The sequence below is a fragment of the Macrotis lagotis genome, chromosome 7, assembly GCF_037893015.1.
Source record: "Macrotis lagotis isolate mMagLag1 chromosome 7, bilby.v1.9.chrom.fasta, whole genome shotgun sequence".
Lineage (NCBI taxonomy): Eukaryota > Metazoa > Chordata > Mammalia > Peramelemorphia > Peramelidae > Macrotis > Macrotis lagotis.
The window spans coordinates 36,453,501-36,472,979 of NC_133664.1; the positions used below are offsets into that span (position 1 = coordinate 36,453,501).

Genomic DNA, 19,479 nt, shown 5'->3' on the forward strand with positions numbered 1-19,479 from the left:
GGAAACAATGTAAAGACTAATAGACTGCCTTCTGTGGCGGTGGGGTGGGGGGAAGGAAGCAAGATTAGGGGAAAATTGTAAAACTCAAAATAAATAAAATCTTTCTTAAAAAAAGACTTTTTTTAGTATCTAGTGACATAATCATATTTCTGTTAATTTTGTTTTTGATTTGGTCACTTATGCTGATTATTTTCCTAGTGCTGAACTATCCCTGTTTACCTGCTATAACTTCTACCTGATGATTACCCTAAAAAAAAGTCTTCAAAGAGGAAGGAGCACCCAACCTCCAGAGGAGCCCCATTCCTCTTTGGGGCAGCCTGGAGTTTGCTCTTCCATCAAATCCTATTGTAATGTAATAAAAAATAAGAATAACTAGTTTTTATCATTGATCACATTTATTTAAAAACGGACAATTTTGAAAGTGCTTTACAAAGACAATATCGTTCTGTCCTCACAGTAATTTGGGGAGATAGGCAAATGAGAAAACCGGGCCAACAGGAGTTAAGGGAACTGCCCTGGGACTCAAAGCTAGTAAGGTCTTGAGTCTAGATCTGAATTCAAGACTTTCTGGGGGTGGCTAGGTGGCTCAGTGGATAAAGCACCCGCCCTGGAGTCAGGAGCACCTGGGTTCGAATCCAACTTCAAACACTTAATAATTACCTAGCTGTGGGGCCTTGGGCAAGCCACTTAACCCCATTTGCCTTGCAAAAACCTAAAAAAAAAAAAAGACTTTCTGACTGGAAGCCTAGGACTTGGACACAGTGTCTTGCAGATAGTAGGTGCCTAATAATTGGTTATTGCTTGATTGATTATCCTTGTGTCACCTGACTGCCTGCGATCTTTCTCCATACATTCACTAGTTGCTCTTAGGCTCTCTAGGGACAAACAGAATGGATAGAATCTTATTTCCAAGTTTATAGTCTTTCAAATATTTGAACACAGTTATCACATCCCAGGAGGCAATAAGATAAGCTGCTGGGACCTGGGCTCAAATCCAACCACAGATACTTACTAGCTGTGGGACCCTGGGCGAGTTCCTTCACCTTGTTTGTCTCAGTTTCCTCATCTGTAAAATGAGTTGGAGAAGGAAATGGCAAACCACTATGGTATCTTTGACAAGAAGACCCCAAATGTGGTCACACAGAATCAGACAAAACTGAACAATGATGATCATATCCCACCTGATTTTCTCTTTTCTGGATCAAATAGCTGAACTTATTGGGATAAGGACTAGACTTGTGATTTTTTTTAGTTGTTTTTTCTTTCAAGGCAATGGGGTTAAGTGGCTTGCCCAAATCCACACGGCGAGGTAATTATTAAGTGTCTGAGGTCGGATTTGAACCCAGGTACTCCTGACTCCAGGGCCGGTGCTTTATCCACTGTGCCACCTAGCCGCCCCTTAGACTTGTGATTTTTACAGGGAATGCCAGGATGAGAAAATTGCTTCTAGGAAAGCAGCTTGGAACCTTCACTGTGATTTGTTTCCTAGAATTGCCCTGGGCAAACGAGCCTAGGTTAAGGAACTAGTGGGTATCAGAGGCAGAACTTGAACCCGGATCTTTGTAGCAGCAACGCCACCTTGTAACCGATGTCTCTGAATTTATTGTTTACTTAATAAGACAAAACAAAATACCAACCAGTGACTGTTTTGTAGTTTTCTACTCTTCTTTGTAGGTAGAAATATTCTTGTTCATTGGTGTTTGTCAAAGTTCAGAACAAAAAAAAAAAATTAAAGGTAAGACAGAGGAAGGGGAGGAAGGGAAGGGGAGAATTTGGAATTCAAAGTTTAAAAACAAAGTTAATTGATTTTACATGTATTTGGAAAAAATGAAGTATTTAAAGAAGGGCTGGGGGAAAAAGGCAAAGGCAAAGTAGTGATGAGCAAATTCTAAGGAAGGCAGTCAGCAGATTAAATAAGGTGTGCTGCCATCCCTGCTGTCACTCTGATCTTTATTACCTACTGCCCACATTATTCTCACCACCTCCACATTTTTCTCTCTGCCTCCATTCACCTAAGAGATAGATAGACAGCTAGGTAGAGCAATGAAGTCCTGGTCAGGAAGTCCTGACTTCAAACCCAGCCTCAGACACTTACTAGGTGATCCTGGGCAAGTCACTTTACCCTGTTTGCCTCGGTTTCCTCATGTGTAAAATGAGCTGAAGAAGGAAATGGCAAATTACTCCAGTATCTTTGTCAAGAAAAATCCAAATGGGTTAACAGAGAGTCAAACATGAACTAAAAACGACTCAATAATGACATAGAGGTCCCTTATGGGATAGTTAGATGGGGCTTTGAATGAGGAAGGTCTTAAGTTCAAATTCAGCCTTAAAGAGTTAGTAGTTGTGTGACCCAAGACAATCCAGTTAAGCCCTATTTGCCTTAGTTCCACATCTGCAAAATGGGGATGCAATAGAGAAGGAAACTGCTGATTACTTTAGTGTCTTTAGCAAGAAAAGGCCATGGTCATGAAGAGTCAGACACAACTAAACAACAAAAGTCCCATTAATAGCTTTAAATCCTCAGTTACTACTACTCAACATAGGCTAATTCACTGACTCCTTGATTAGTATGAATCTTTTAAAAATTGCATCTGAAGTAAAATTTAAAATGCAAAGAAAATCCTTTTTCGCTTTTCCTGATTTAAGCACACTTCCTCTGCCTCTCCCTAGCCCCCAATTCTTACAATATAGAAACTGGGTAAGGTGTATTTGTGGTATAAGAGAGTGAAGTCAAATTTATTTATCTTTGTTAAAATTCCCTACACATGTGTCTTCCAGATGAAGATGAGAAGGAGAGTGAAAAATTGAACATTAATCATATTAGTATTTGAAGATGTGACATTTTTCAAAACTTTAAAATCTTGGTAAAAAGTTAGTCAAGGTTGCAGTGAGTTCAAATGTTGCCCAGCTCTTAATATGGTATCACTTCTTGACCATTCACTGTCAAGCTATCGGAATTCTTAATATGTACTGGGAAATCCTGGATCATGAATTCAAGATTTGCCAATGCCATCCTGGAGGAGAGGAGAGGATTGCTACTCTCCTCCAAGAGAATATTCTCTTCCAAACTGCAAAACAGTTTTCTTTTTTATCTCAAATTTCTTGATGGAGTTAAAAAATAAGTTAAACTCTTGATGGAATTAAAAAAAACTTCAGGAATCTGGACAATGCATAGGATAGTGCCATTATTGTTATTATTATTGTTATGAAGAAAAAATCAAATTGGCACTTACCTGCCTTCTGACATTGTACAATCTTCTCATAGACAGAATCAGCATTTTCGATTAAAGTCTTGATGGTCTGAATCATCTGTAAAAGGAATATTCAAACATAACGATCAACTCGAATAACTTAGTATTCTGTAGCAGAAGCCCCTGATACAGCTTTACCTGCAAAAATATTGTATAAGGTTTTTGATCTGCAATGTCAGCTTGAGTTTAAATTTTGTGGTCTCCTTTGTGAGAGCTGATAGAGGCAAAGACTATTAGGCCCCTGTGAAGAGCTGCCTATTGTTTTCCTCTGATTAGAGACGCTTATGATATCCCAGCTAGAGTTCAAACAATATAACGAACTTGTCGCTTGAATCAGTAAAGGTGGATTGAGGTTAGTATCTTAGCTGGTAAAGCTACAGACAAGTTTGAGAGGCCAGTGACTGGAGATTGAAAGCATCCTTTTAAATCATTCATGATAACAACACTGTCAGTGTTTAGACTTAACACCTATGCATTTCACACACCTCAAGTAGCCTTATTGAAACTCTGAAGGAGATATATTTATGATTTAAAACAAGGATGAAAAATCCCATGCATTTGGGCTGTTGGTCATTAATTGTTACGGTACAAAAAATGTGGTCTGAGGGCATCCTATCAAGATTCTCGATGGAACTCAAAATTGTATAAGACAAAAGTTAAGAATTATTCTGTTGTGTAATTGGAAAAAATAAAATGCACTTTAACTAATACCCTTAGCTATTATCTGCCCCATCCTAAATAAAGCTGCCAATCCCCACGCCACAAATATTTTATCTGATGAAAATACAAACAATATAAATGATCCAAAACATTTGAATAGTTTCATTTATTCTATTCTATATCATGGTCCATGTGATCTTTGTTCTTGTTCAGTCATTTCAGTCATATCTGATTCTTCAGGATGCTATTTGGAATTTTCTTGACAAAGATACTAGAGTAGCTTGCTATTTCCTTCTCCAGCTCATTTTACACATGAGGAAACTAAGGCAAACAGAATTAACTGACTTGCTCAGGGTTATACAAGTAGGAAATGTCTGAGGCTGGACTTTAATTCAGGTCCTCCTATCACAGGGCCTTTGCTCTTTTCACTGCATCACCTAGCTGCCCCTTCCTGCTTATATCAATCTCTTTACATGTGAAATCCTCCAGAAGAAGCTCAACTCTTTGAGGACAGGGCAATTTCATTTTTTCCCCTCGAATGCCCACTTCCCAGACCAGGGCTAGACTACCAAGGCCAAAGTAGGCATTTAATAAATGCGTGCTGGATTGAACTGAGGATCTAATGTCTTCAGAATATAATAATAATAATAATAATAATAATATCTAGCATTTATGTAGCATTTTAATGACTACAAAGCATTTATATATATATATATACGTGTGTGTATGTATATATATATATGTATATACATATATATATATATTAACTCATTTGATCCTCACTACACCCAATGTGAGAGATACTATTATTATCTCCATTTTACAGATAAGGAAACTGGATCAAAAAAAGGTAAGTGACTTGCCCAGGGACACACAGAAAATAAGTGTCCAGGGCAGAATTTGAACTCAGGTCATTTTGAATCCAACATTCTATCCAATGTCACTGTCAACTGTCAGTTATCAAACACTGACTAGATGCTTGCCATGTTCAGAAGAGCATAGTAGGGGCAACTAGGTGGCACAGTAGATAGAGCATCATCCCTGGAGTCAGGAGGACCTGAGGTCAAATTTGGTCTCTGACACATAATAATTACCTAGCTGTGTGACTTTGGACAAAACACTTAACCCCATTGCCTTGGCAAAAACGAAAAAACACTCAAAACGAAAAAAAAAACCCCAAAAAAACTCCACCATAGTAGGCTATGAAAAGAGTTTTATAGATGGAATCCCAAGAGGAGATTTTAATTTTTTGAATTTCATGTTTTCAACTCGGCATTTTAGATTCTGATTAATTTCCTGTGAAATTAAGGCATATTAATCTATGACCTGGCATATTAGATAGGCAATGAAGGGATGGGAATGAGAAGAATAAAAATGAGATCACTTAGAACAAATCTGACTACATTCTCATTAAGTCATAATCACACCCCAATATCTACATCAGGCTTTGAAAGTATGTCTGGGTTTCAATCCGACCGAGTGGAGCTTGGTGGGAGAGATACCAAGGCATATCATCTGTCATTACCCTTAGGTCTCAAAACACTCCCAGAGCCGTGGAATGACTCCCTAGTTCCCTATTGATTTAAAACCCTACATAATATAGTTCTCATCTACCTTTCCAGGCTCTGGTCATCTTATGTCCTGAGGCAAATGTACAGTCTGGTCTAATAACTGCTTCCTGCATCCCATGGGCCACCCTCCCTGTCTGTGCTGCTGCAGAGCTTGTCTCCAGGTACTGCCTCTCCACCCATGCTTCTCTAGGCTCAGTCTAGGAGCTCTTCATAAAAACAACTACAAAAGAAATAGTAGCTGACCTCTTCAAGTGCTAGAACCTTTCCCAGTGTCTTCTTCCTCTTAAAACTCTCTCCCCCCTTGAAACTAATTTAGTATTTACTTCTCATTGGCTCATCAACAACCTCCCTGAACACAAGCACTTTTATCTTTGTACAAAATAGGGATCTAATAAAAACCTATTGACCTGAATTATGAAGCCCCATCTGTATATAAGGCGTTCTGTTTGTCATTGAGTAGAGATCTGAGAAAGGCGTATTGGGCAAGATGACCATATCCTGGAGAGCTGCCGACTCCTGATCCAAAGATAATATATGTAAAGAACTGTCAGTGTTCTTCACAGTAAGGGCTTAAGAATTATTTGGTCTCCTCCCCTTTTCATAGGGGTCTAGATTTTTTTTTTGCCCTTTTAGCTTAGTCAATGCCCCTTCCCCTTTCTACCAGTAGATATGGTGCATCAAGAACTGCTATTCACCTTCCCACGACTGATTTTGGTTTTACTTAGAAAAGAATAAGAATTCAAAGAAATGACTCTGACAGGAACCTGTGGTAATTACTCTTTAAAAGTACATCTCCCAGTTTAGGATATTCACTGAAAACTGTCTATACTTGGGCTCCTGTCACCTGGAACACTCTGCAGGCTTGGAAATGGGTCTTTGTCTGTGGTTACTAAATATTGGTTTACCTGCCTCTGCCTAGACTTAGTCTTCCTATATAGCTAATAAAATGGTAGACTTCTACCCCTTTAACCCTTATTGCCCTCCTCCACAGAGGAAACAGAACTAAGTATATTTTGAGGGTTTTGTGGGTTTTTTTGGAATAGGTCAAAGAGAATATCTAGATAAATAAGAAAAAGAAAAGACATTCTTGTGAAATCTTGCCGTTTCTTTGTGTATCCTATTTTCATAACAATTATGATGATGATGATGATGTGTATCCTTTGTTTTTTAAGAAGACCATGACATCAGAGAGGTGATGCCATGACAAGCTCATGAATTGGATTTGAGCGGGGGGGGGGGGGGAGGACTTTGTTAAGTCCCCAGCCTCACTTTCTCCTCCAGAGCCATCTGGGTCCAGTGATCAGATATGAATCAGGACAACTGGAAATAGCCCTGGATACAAGACAATCAGGGTTAGGTGATATGCCAAGGTCACACAGCTAGTTAGTGTCAAGTATCTGAGACTGGATTCAAACTCCAGTCCTCTTGACTCCAAGGCCAGGGCTCTATCCACTGCACCATCTGCCTGTCCCAAAATGCATAACAAATCATAGGAAATGCATAGCAAAAAAAAATCATAGCAAATATATGAACACTTCAAGAGTAGTGTGTTTTTAAAAAGCAGAGGGGAGTTTTCTAAATTCAAGCTTGCATCCCATTCGCAGGATAAGCACCAGTGCCTTCTGATACAAAAGCTCTGCCAGGTCACAGCTTGATCCACAAAAGATGCCATGGATCTGGTTAGCCTTAATGCTCTGAGCCTTTGTCCAGCATCTCCTCTAATGGACTATGCGTTAGTGTGGAATACCGATACATCTCAATTCCTGAAATCATATTTTAAAAAATCCAACAAAAATGAACCTTGGAATTAATATAAACCAGGGGATCGATTAATAATTATCATTGGCTGGAACACAGAGCTCAGAAAAATGAGAAACCAGAATAGTGGGACAAAGACACAAATGTAAACCTTCCATTTTGCTGTTTTTTAAATTTCAACTTGCAGGAAAAAATAAAACTTAAAACAAAAGCATCATGCATCGATCAACAAGTTGTGTTGTCAGAAGCAGTCCTGACCTTTGAAGTCACAAGAAGTCCAACTTCCATTTTTATAACTAAGTTGTTCAAGGTAAACATTCTTATTCCTATAGATTCCCATTTGGCTTTTTTCTTCAGAATGTGAAATCTCAATGGATGAAATACTGGACTGGGCAGGAGGGAAGTTCCTGGTCCTCTACTCACCATGCCCCCATTTGCTCCTCAATTACCAGAGCTTCTCAATATGCTTTCTGGAAGGCAGTGCCATTTTTTCTCTTAATGGTCAGATCGAGCACAAGGCCTGCTAGAGTAGGAGCTTGATTGATTGATTGATGGAGTCTAGTTTCTTTCATTTTACAGAGGACGAAATAGAGACCCATGGAGGAAATACGTTGGTCATACAGAAATTTGAGGTGGTGAAGCTGGGATTTGGATCCAAGAATCTTTTCACTTTATCACATTTTGTTTTGCTTAATTTTCCACATGGGGAGTTCTATCTAAGGAGCACTAAAGCAAAGTTGTTTCAAGTAAGAAAAGACCACTTTGAAAAGAAAAGGTCTGTTTACAATAGTATGAACTGATTTGGCTACTCTTTAATATTTCAAAAACTTGAGATTTCAAGACTATGGTGAATTCCCTTCATCAATGGTGATCACAACTCATCTCCAATTTTCTGTTACTTCATAGATAAATCCTAGAGAGCTTCCTGATGCTTATTGGTTAAGTAAACAGTAATAAGCCTCAGAGGCAGGATTTGAACTCTGCCCTCCCTAATTCAACTTTGGTACTTTTATCTTCCCTCATAAACTTTGCATGTTTTACTTAGCAAGCTCAAAACCTTATAGGTTAACTCCCTGCTGGTCTTTGGAACTAAGAGACAAAATTCATTCTTCCTTTCCCACACAGATATTTGTTTATTTAACATAAAACCTGATCAAATTTAAGAAAACAGATGAAGTCAATTCTCATCCCCCTTTTACAGCCAAGCATCTGGCATTGAATGGTATGCTCCTTGTGTGGAAGTATGGGCAGGGTATGGATTTATTTTATGGGTCATTCTGTTCTGAGTCAATCTTCAACTACCAGAGGACCAGGAAAATATGGGTTATTATTTTAGGTAAGCAAACTGCCTATTTAGCAAAATCAGCAGTAACAGCTGTTAGAGGTTGGTAGCATTCACAAAGTGGCAAACATCTGGATATTTGGAAACATCTACATTTTTTCCATTTTCATCAAGCTGTCTGAGGTCATGAAGACAAAGACTATACTTCAGAAAATTCTTAGTATTTTTAAACCAAAAAAGCCTCACCAAATTCTTTATGCAAGAAATAAGAATGACTTCTCCAAACTTTTTCCTGCACCCTCATTTCTAGATTCACAGTTTTTCCTTTGTCTCTGACCTTTATCTTCTTCTAATTCCGGAGGATAATGGTGCAAAAGGACTGAGTTCAAATCTCCTACCCTAACACTTTAACAGACTTGTAAACCTAAGCAAATAATTCAAATTCTATGTGCCATTAAGACTTAAATAAAGGACCATTGTCATTTTCTCAAGCTGTGAAAGTCATTTTCTTAAGCTGTGAAAGTCATTTTCTATATTTTCCAAAGGGGATTGGAACTTCCTAGTGTACAGTCAGTTGACTTAATCCTTGGGCCAGAAGGTCAAGTTTGGTAGGCATGGGAAAAAAACCCATGAAAAAATTAGAAGGTTTTTCTAGTCCTTATCCCTGAACCACTTATCCAACTCCAGAAGTTTTAGACCATACCAGTGTTTGCAGGTGAAGAATGATTCTGGGATAGCTCTCTATGGATGAGAGGATTTCCATATTGGTGGATTGATTTCAAGGCCCCAGTTGACTCAGGGAGGATCCCAAGAGAATCTGCTTAAGCCAGGACCAACTGTCAGCACCCTGAGCAGATAAATCTGAGTGCCCTCATAAAAGAAGCTTAAGATCTTCAAAAGAAAGGAGTGAATTAAATTCGGTGTGGTCCCAAGTTTCACTTTGTCCAGTGATAGCAAGATGCACCATCTGTACCACTCAAATTTCCTGGAAGATGATGGGCCCTTCATTCTACATTGTGTGATGTGTAGCTCTAAACAGCAAACCAATTTCCAAAGATCAGCCCTTTGGAAAGAAAGAAAAATCCCTTGGGAATATCCAAACCCTGATGCTTTCGTCAGGGTTATTCTTGAATAAAAGGATTCTTTTCTGGGCTGCTCACAATGCCCCTGACTCTGGGGATGAAGAGTCTCTTACACAACAACTGAGAGATAGTGTATCTCTGAATGAGGGTTCAGAAAACAGGCTTCAGGAGCCTCTTAAGACAGTGAAAAGGTAGAATAGTTAACAAATGTCATTTTAATACAAGGAAGCAGAATTCCCTAAAGGTGTGGACAGCTGTGTGTTATTGTGAGATTATTCCTTTAGAATAGGGATGGATGCCAGCTTTCCTGCTATCCAAGGGGGGCAAGGATTGGGGGGTCCCAAATTATAAATTTCAACTTGATGGAATTATTCCATCAGTTTTTCAATGTATCATCAATAATTCCATTCATGGTCTTTCCCCCTCTCTCTCCCCAGTCCTCAGCCCTTATAAAGTAGTCATTTCCAGAGGAACACTGTCCTACTTTTCTCCATGAAATTTCAATCTTGCCTCCGCATTTTTGCTCTGCAAATAATGAGAAAGTGGGCAAATAATTTATTTTCAGAAATTACCTAACACAACCTTGGAGGAAATCAATTAAATAAATGGTATTTGCCTCATCTGGAAAACGAAGGGAATCAATGAATGACTTCCAAGACAATGCAGCTATGGCCCTCTGAATTGTTAGGGAAAAATGTTTTCAAATCAAATCAAATCAACAAAGTTTGATAAAGCGCTTTGAATGCCAGGTTAAGGAGCATTGGGGAGCTACTGGTGTTAGTTAAGCAGGAGAGGGATATGATCAGAGTGTTATTTTAACAAAATTAATCTAGCAATAGCATGTATAATGGATTAGGGAGAGACTTTACAAAAGGTGACCAGTCAAGAGTCTATTGGGTTAAAGAATGGGTGGGTAGAGACATATTGGTTCTAATCACAGAAAAGGGGGAGCAAGGAAGGCAATCCAGCTTGTGGGGTAGAAAGAGATGGGAGAAAGACAAGTTTTTTGAGAAATGCTCAGTTGGAAGGGACAGTGGGGCATCCAAGTGGAAAGTTACAACAAGTCATCAGAGATTTGGAACCAGGGTTCAGAGAAAGATTTGAGTCATCCATACAAATTTCCTAATTAAAGCTAGGAGAGAGAATGAGACCTCAGAGGGAGAGAAGATAGAAATGTAAATGCAGAAGACCTAAGAAATGGATCTTAGACAAAACTCACATGTTAATGAGGAAGCAGAAGATTAGTAATGGGGAAGTTTGTGTAAGCTAAGAAAAGTGACTTTGAATAGGGAAATCTCCCAGGATCAAAGGTATTTGGGGTTCCAAAAGGGTCCAGGAGAAGGAAGAAAAAGAAAAGGTTTAGGGAGATTAGGGATCCCAGGTCTATCATCAACTCACTGCATGGCTTTGGCCTACATTTTTCTCATTTCAGGGATGAGGATATAACCAAGAACTGCATTGTCTGAGGCCCTAAGATTGAAGCCTGGCTGCAGTTTACTATTTATGTGTAAAGTAAGGAAGTTGAACTACATCTGGGGCTCTTTTGAGAGGTCATGGGGCCCTTGCTCCACTTTGATAATGTAATAGAGCCTATGGACATCTCAGAATCATGATTTTAAATGCATAAAGCAAAAGACATAGAATTAAAAAGGATACCAGCTATTTTGAAATAGTTATTTAGATATTTTTAAAAACAACATCATGGATCTTAGGTTAATTTACTTATTTAGATCTTTGTCTAAATGATTGTAAGTTCTCTTTTTAACTCTAAATCTCCAATCTTTATTGACTTCTAAGGTCCCTTTCAGTTCTGATAGTATGTAAATAGACAATAGGACAGTTATTGGTGACTCTAGAGAGGGTGATTTTCAAGAGACAAGCAGATTGCAAAGTGACAGAAAGGTGATGTGTGACATCATAGTGAATTAAGGATCAGTCTTGAAAATAAAATAACCTTCCTCTGTCATACATTAGCTGTGTGACTCTTGGCAAGTCAATCAATCCATTAACTAACAGGTCTTTATTAAACTACTGTGTAACAGGTCCTAGGGATACAGATCGCCTCCTTCCTCCCAATCTGTCATCAAGGAACTAATATTCTAATGGGGAGATGTGTGCATGAATACATAGATATAGAATATATGCAAAATAAATGAACCACACCTTTTTGTGGAAAAGCCATAGCAGTGGGAGGTATCAGAAGAGATACCACCCAGATGACCTTCCCTGAGTTGGCCTTTAAAGGACTGATGATAGGCAAAGGGAGGAATGAATCTCAAGCTTATAGCACAACTTTAAAAAAGGATAGATCATGGAAAATGGAATGTTATATGTGAGAAATAGTAAGAAAGTCAGTTTGACTAGATCCTTAGTGAGTAAAAGGCAACCAGGGTCGACGATCTTAGGGCCTTGGACAATGAGTTCTCAGTTATATCCTAATCCTTGAAATTAGAAAAATGAAGACTATGACTAGACCAAGGTCATGCAGTGAATTGATGATAGGCCTGGGATCCCTAACCTCCCCAAAGTGGGTTGAGATAGGTCAAGAAAGGTACTTTTTGTTGATGTTTTTTTCCAGTTATGCATGATTCTCACTGAGTCCCTATGGCAGTCCTCTCTTGGCCAAGAGACTAGAGTGGCTTACCATTTTCTTCTCCAGTGGATTAAAATGAATAGAGGTTAAGTGCTTGTTCAGGGTCACCAAGTTAGAGGATGTCTAAGATTGGATTTGAACTCAAAGCTACCTGACTTCAGGCTCAGGGCTTAGGTAGAACATAGAAGAAGTAGGGAACACCCACCACCAGGGCAGGGAACCTCTAGCCCAAAGTATTGGTCTGGCATTGCCAAGGCAACCACAGGTGGGACTTGAAATCCAATACATTTACCAGAATTTTAGGAGTGAACTGATTAAATGTTTGACCAAATAGAGCCTACAAATATGCTCTAAATATCCAAATGGCCCTTGGCAGAAAAAAAGGTTTCTCATCCCTGTCCTAAACCAATGAAATTACAGTTCTAGAAATTTTTTTAAAAAGGAAAAGTAAGGATAAATTTTTTTACTTTTTTTAGTATAATTTCATAAAGACACTTTGTAAAAAATCCATTACAATTATAACATGATTATATATAACAATTTTATTATATATAATTATATGATTATATAATCCACTTAATCATATTATAGAAAATGATAGAACAACTTTACTCATGAATGTAAGAAATTATCAAAATACTTGTCTCATCCTCTGATTTCAGTTACATTTTTTGCATAAAACTATTATAATAATAGTAATATTTATGAAGAACCTACTATCTGATGGGCCTTCTGTTAAATAGTTTAGAATGTATTCTCTCCCTTTATCCTCACAATAACCTTGGAAGGTGGAGGGCTACTATTATTCTCATTTTACAGATGGGGAAACTGAGGCAAATAACTATGAACTACCACAAAGTATGTGAGGCTTGATTTGAACTCAGTCTTCCTGACTATGGCACTGCTTGGCCTCCTCACTGCCTCAAAGATACTGAATGCTTTGTCTAGACAACAGACATCATTAAATATTTTACTTTATCAAGGGTTTTAAGTGGCCTAAGGATTTATCTTTAGGGAACCTAGAGACTGATAATTTTCCAGCAGGGTGGAGACTTTTTCCAAAGTTCATCAGGCCTCAGAACTGTGCTCAAGAAGGGATATTTGGATGCCACCAAACCAATGGGATTGAGTGGGCCAAGGAATGAGCCTAGTCTCCTATCATCTGATTGGCTCTGGAAAACGTTCTGGATTATGAATACACACACACACACACACACACACACACACACAGAGCTTTGAAGTCTGAGTAACCAGGATTTCAGTTCCCCATCTGACCCATAGGTTATGTGATTCTGGGCCCTTAATCTAAAAGGACTCTAAGGCAATTCTTTAAGATCGTAAGTTGTTGAGAAAGTGCCAACCTAAAATGACACGAGTTTGCTGACCCGGGAGGTCTTTGTCCTTATACCAACAAAATTCAGTCCTTATTTATCCATCCACCCATCCATCTGTCCACCTGACTCTATATATCTAGATATAGATATATATATATACAAATACATATGTACATATACTTTTTCATTAGGAAAAGGTCTATCAGCAGTCGTATGTCAACTGTTAGTCCACACACCAAATCAGAAAGGCAATGGAGCACAGTGGCATAGGTCATATTTCCAGAGTCAGAGGACCAGAGTATAATTCTTCTATGTGTGATCTTGACCAAAGTCCCTTAACTCCCCTGTACCTCAGTTTCCTCATTTGTAAAAATGAGTGGATTGAACTCTGTAGCTCCTGGGGTCCCTTCAGGCTCTAGATCTAACATTCTATGTACTATAGACATATGCATACATGTCTATGCATATAATATGCATGTAGATATGTGTGTAGATGTATACGGGTATATATATGCATATGTTTAACATATATGTGTGTTTATATAAACAAACAAACAAATAAATAAAAATCTTCTCTGGAAAATTATCTGGAAAAGGAAATGGCAAACCACTTCAGTGTCTTTGCCAGGAAAACCCCAAATGGGGTTGCAAAGATTCAGGATTACTAAATAATAAAGGAACTGAATGACACACACACGCATATGTATTTACACACAATACATATGTATCTACACACCACAATTTATGTGTACCTGTGTATGTGTATCTGTGTGCAAGTACATATAATATATATTGGATGTATATATAATATCATATATATTGTATGTGTGTATATATAAATATATCTATATCTATATCTATATCTATATATCTATATGTATATATATATATATATATATATATATATATATATATATCTTTGCCCTTGGATAAGGTCATACTTCAGGAATAAACCATACTTTCTGTGCTTTGCCTCAGAAGCACTGTAGCTTTGGGAGGACAACAGAGCATGGCCAGGTTTGCCCTCCAAAGAAAGATCTGCGCTGTTGCTTCCCTGCACCCAAACCACCATTCCATCCAATTCATCCTTGGGGGAGAATCCATGAAAATGTGGCTAGCACCCACGCTGCCAAAGCAGGCAGTTCCCTGGTTTCCCTTTTCATTTTTGATGGACTGTCTTGGCATCCTCTAGTCAGGATGCTTTTAGGAATTTCCCAGAAGCACTTCCCAGGGTTAGCCACTAGAAGTCCTTAGTAATACACAAGAGTTCCAATATGAGAGAGAAAGGAGGGAGGTAAAAAGAGAGGAAGGGGTGAGAAAGAAAACAAAAGAAAAACAATGTTCTGTAGGGCAGGAAACCAACCAAAGAAAACAGTGCATGAGAAAAGAAGACAAACAATATCATTACATGGGGTGAAGGATAAATGAAATTCAATCAGTGGCAGATCAGGAAGAATTAATCTTAAAAGGAGCAGAATTTTTAGCTGGTCTAACAAGAAAAATCTCCTAATAGGCAGTAGGATTAAGGATCCTTAGCCCTGAGTTGGCTATCTATCCAAATGGTCACAACAATTTGCTTAATAAATACTAGCTGGTGGATTAGTTCAAGCTCTATTGCTTCCTTCATGTATCGTGCCTATATATATATATACATATATATATATATATATATATATAGGCACGATACATAAAGGACAGATATATATGTGTATATGTATATATGTACATATACCCACAATACACACATATAATGTATGTTTTATATATATAATATATGTGGTATATATGCGTAGACATGTATGTAAATATATATTCTTTGATTTTGCTGATGTCCCTCACTAGTTAAGAACTAAACTATGAAAGATAATACCTTTTTTCTATTTTAATATATTCCACCCCATTACATGTCAAAATATCTTTTAAACATTTTTTAAGAGTTTTGAGTTCCAAATTCTATCCTTCCCTCCAATAAATAATCAGGTATAGATTATATATATGCAATCAGGAAAAACATTTCCATAATAGACTTTTAAAGATATGTCATCTACACATAGATGTAGCCTACCATTTCTTCCTCTATCAAATGAAGGAGACGGTGGATTACCTCTAACATCCCTTTCAGCTACAGCTCTAGGATTCTCCTGATTCAGATGTGACTGAATATCTTTGAATGTCTAAACTAAAAGAGATCTTTTTCTGTGCATTTCAGTGGCAGAGGGCTGAGGAGACTGCTATCTGGAGCATTCTAGATGAAAGCACAAGTCTAAATAAACCACAGATATTGATGGCTCCTTAACTTATTTAATATAACATAATTAAGAGTAACTGAAAGTTTTAAATGTCTATTCCTGTTGCAAAAATCTAATGAAGCATGGGCAAACTTGAAATGTGTAGAATTTGAAAAATATTTTTTCCCCAGCCCTCTGTAGCAGCTTTGATGAAGGGCAGGTTTTGGACTATTCAGGAAATGAACAGAATTTCAAACAGTTTAAAAATGGTAACTGTTTAATGCTTTGATCTTGCAGGGTTTGTGGTTGGGTGCACTGCATTTCTCATGCAGAAAAGGCAAGCTGCTATAAACGTCAGATAGCAAACTGAAGCCAAAACAAGCCCTAGCTGGCAAAAGCTCAAGCCGGGAGGCAAGGGCTAGTTTGAGAGGACATAGGTTCAGATTCTGGGTCGACTGCATATTCCCTGTGACCTTGGCTAAATTGTTTAATTTGTCTGGACTTCAGATTTTATCTTCTGTAGAATGAAGGGGTTGTACCAGGCCATCTTTGAAGTCCAAGGCACTAAAAACGACCCTCAGGGCTATTCAGAAAATAAAAGCATCATAAATAGAAGTTCATTACTTATAGCCTAAGGATCTAATTCTTCATTTCTATTATAATTATATATATGTATACACACAGAGAGACATATGTTTAGACATACATACACGTGTGTGGTTGTATTTAGCACATAGGTAGGTGTTGAATGTAACTCTTCATAGACTATCTACAGAATGTAAGCTCCCTGAGGGCAGGGATTGTGACTTTTTTTTTGTCTCTGAATCCCCTCCTCTGAAACCTTAACCAGGGGCCTGACATAGAATAAGATAGAAATAGAATCTGGAGCTGTAATTTCATTATTACAACAACTCCCAGAGGAGGAAATTCTCTCTAACACTAAAGGGCAGCAGAATATTCTCTGCAATCAGAGGCAATAAGTTAATTCTTTTCTATGGATAACTGGCTTTGTATACATTTGTTTGCATGCTATCTCACCCATTAGACTGTAAGTTCCTTGAGGACAACGGCTGGCTTGGGCCTCTTTTCAGATCCTCAGAGTTTAGCAAATGGTCTACCATAGTAAGCATGTTGATTGATTGGTTTGAATGATATAATTAATGTGTCCCAAAAGTGATACTTGCACTCAGATCATTATGGCCCCGAGTTGGCTATCTATCCACAGGGCCATAACAATGTGCTTAATAAGTACTAGCTGATGGATTGGTTCAAGCGCTATTGCCTCCTTTATGTATCTTGCCCATATATATGTTATAAATATAAATATGTATGCATATATGTAGGTGGGTATGCATATGTATGTGTGTTTTGATTTTGCTAGAGTTGTCCCTCGTTAGTTAATATTGTAACCCCTCTGCTCCTTCTCAGTCTAGGTGATTCTCACATTCCGTTCCATTAGCCCTCCATCCAGTTTTGAGAGACTTTCTGGTTTTTTAACTTTAACTCTTTAAAATTCTAGCATAAACCCCGAAGTGGGTGGTACTTTCTTCCTTTATAAAATGAAGGAGGCAGATCTCTAAGGTCCCTTTCAGATGTAAGGCCAGGATTATCCTGATTCAGATGGGAACTGAACTCTGAATGTCTTGACCATAAAAGCCTTTTTTTTCTGTCCATTTAAATGGTAGAGGAGCCGATGAGCCTCTGCAATCAAGAGTTTTCTGTGAACAAGTCCAAAATCTAGGGGCCCTTAAAGGATGGGTGAGCTAAACGCCTCATTTTGCAGATGCAATGACTTGCCCAGAGCAAGAAACAGAGGACCCAAGAATCAAACTTAAAACCTCCACCTTCAGATCCAAGGTTTCTCGGGAAGCTCACTCACTGGCTGCCTAGCTGTTGGCTGACCTTCTTACAACTTGAATGTCCCTTTTCTCATCACAGAAATCCTCCGTGTCACTCTTTCACTAAAACTTCCACATAAAGCAAAGCAACATCCTGCTTCCTTACATCCAGACAAATCACAGAAATGATCAGGAGCTTGGTGGGCAGGGGACTTTAATGTCTTTTTTTGCTTCCTGATCTCTTCCCCTTGGCCTTTTGCTATATATCCTGGTCAGTGTTTATGAGTACAGTTTTCAAAGAAAGGTGATCTGAAAGTCCTGTTCAGAAATCCAATTGTTTCATGAAACTCTGTCCAAGTCTCCTCTCTCATGGGACAATTTTAAATACTCTCTTCTATCATTTACTGTAAAATACACATTTACTGAATATCTTCATGAGCACTGATCTTTTAAACAATTCATAGAGTGGAAGGGAAGAATATACTTTGTAAAACTCTAAACCATGATTTAGATGTGAGTAGTATAATTAGGTCATTAATATTTAGAAGTTCAAACCTAGCCTCCAAAGCTAGCTTTGTGACCCTGGGCCAGTCACTTAACCGCTGTTTACTACAGATTTACTACTGTAAAATGGGGATAATAACATCACTTTCCACCTTGTCGGGCTGTCATGAGGACCAAATGAGGCAATATTTCAAATGAGGCATATAGTATGTGCTTCTTTCTTCTCCATGTAGGCTACTTGGGCCATTGCTGAGCCTGGATTCACTGAAGCGGTTGGGAGGCAGAGAAGACTTGGGGAGGGAGAATTTCTGCCTGGCCCTTGGGTCACTGCTCACTGTCCAGGCAGGCCATCCATCTTCCTTCCATATTTAATCTCTCCTGTCCCCGAGCTCTTTCCCCAGCCACCACAGTAGTCCTTCCAGGATATTCCTCCCAGACAGATAGACCATCTTTCTTCTCCAGCTTGGGGGCAGCATTAAAGTGGCTCTCTTGAAGGATGTTTTCTGTCGCCAAGAAAATGCTCAATGCAAGACCCTTGCCCTTGAGCATGGAGAGGGTGCTAGTGATCAAGAGGGGGGCTTCTGCAGCCTGGATACTGGACTGAAACCCCGCCTCCTGAACAGTGGGTTAAGTGGGAAACACATTCAGCCCCCAGGGACCCTTCCAAACCCCCTTCCCATGACCCTACTAACAAGCTCAAGATGCCACGTCTTTTTTCTTTTCTCTGCTGTCTATACTTACTGCATCATCACCCTACACACTTCTCAGAATTAGCTTTTGTTCCTACCATTCAACTTGACCCTGCTCTTTCAGGGGATCCCCGAGCACCAAATCCATCTCAGACACACCACCAGCTGGTAAGCTCAGGGGCAATCATACCACTTCACTATTTGCCAGGTGATCATCTCTAATTGCCCATCCAGACCAGTACCATAATAAGCAATGAGTGATCAATCCAGTTCATTGTTTGGCTAATTGATTAATTTAATTAAGGTATTTATTAAATGCCTACTATGTGTCATCTCTGTGTTGCTCACCAGGGATAGAAATACAAAAATGGGTCAGTCCCTGTCTTCAAGAAACTTCTATTCTACAAGGGAAGTGGTGGTTTACAATATGTTTATATTTAAGTAAATGCTAGATATAGTACAATTATTGGGGGGGAAGCAATAACAAGTCGGGGAATCAGTAAAACTTTTGTAGGAGCTGATGAGATGAGCCTATAATTGTACTCTTAGGAGATAGAGGCTATTCTCAAAGATAGGAATCTCTTCTGATGCCTCCTGGCTAGGGGGCCTTGGGCCCATTACCTAATCTCTCAAAGATCCAGCCAGCTCTCTCTATTCCAAATGTTTTGTAATTATTAATTAATATTTTA

General features: G+C 38.6%; 1 protein-coding gene across 5 annotated transcripts in view; it reads right to left on the reverse strand.

Moving 5' to 3' along the window:
* PLCL2 (phospholipase C like 2) overlaps nt 1-19,479 on the reverse strand; it is a 317,611-nt gene that overhangs the window by 46,104 nt on the left and 252,028 nt on the right. For all 5 annotated transcript variants that reach the window (XM_074195739.1, XM_074195735.1, XM_074195738.1 and 2 more), the window contains exon 4: nt 3,234-3,309. In XM_074195739.1, the coding sequence (XP_074051840.1) occupies nt 3,234-3,309 (76 nt within the window). The remainder of the gene's footprint in view (nt 1-3,233; nt 3,310-19,479) is intronic.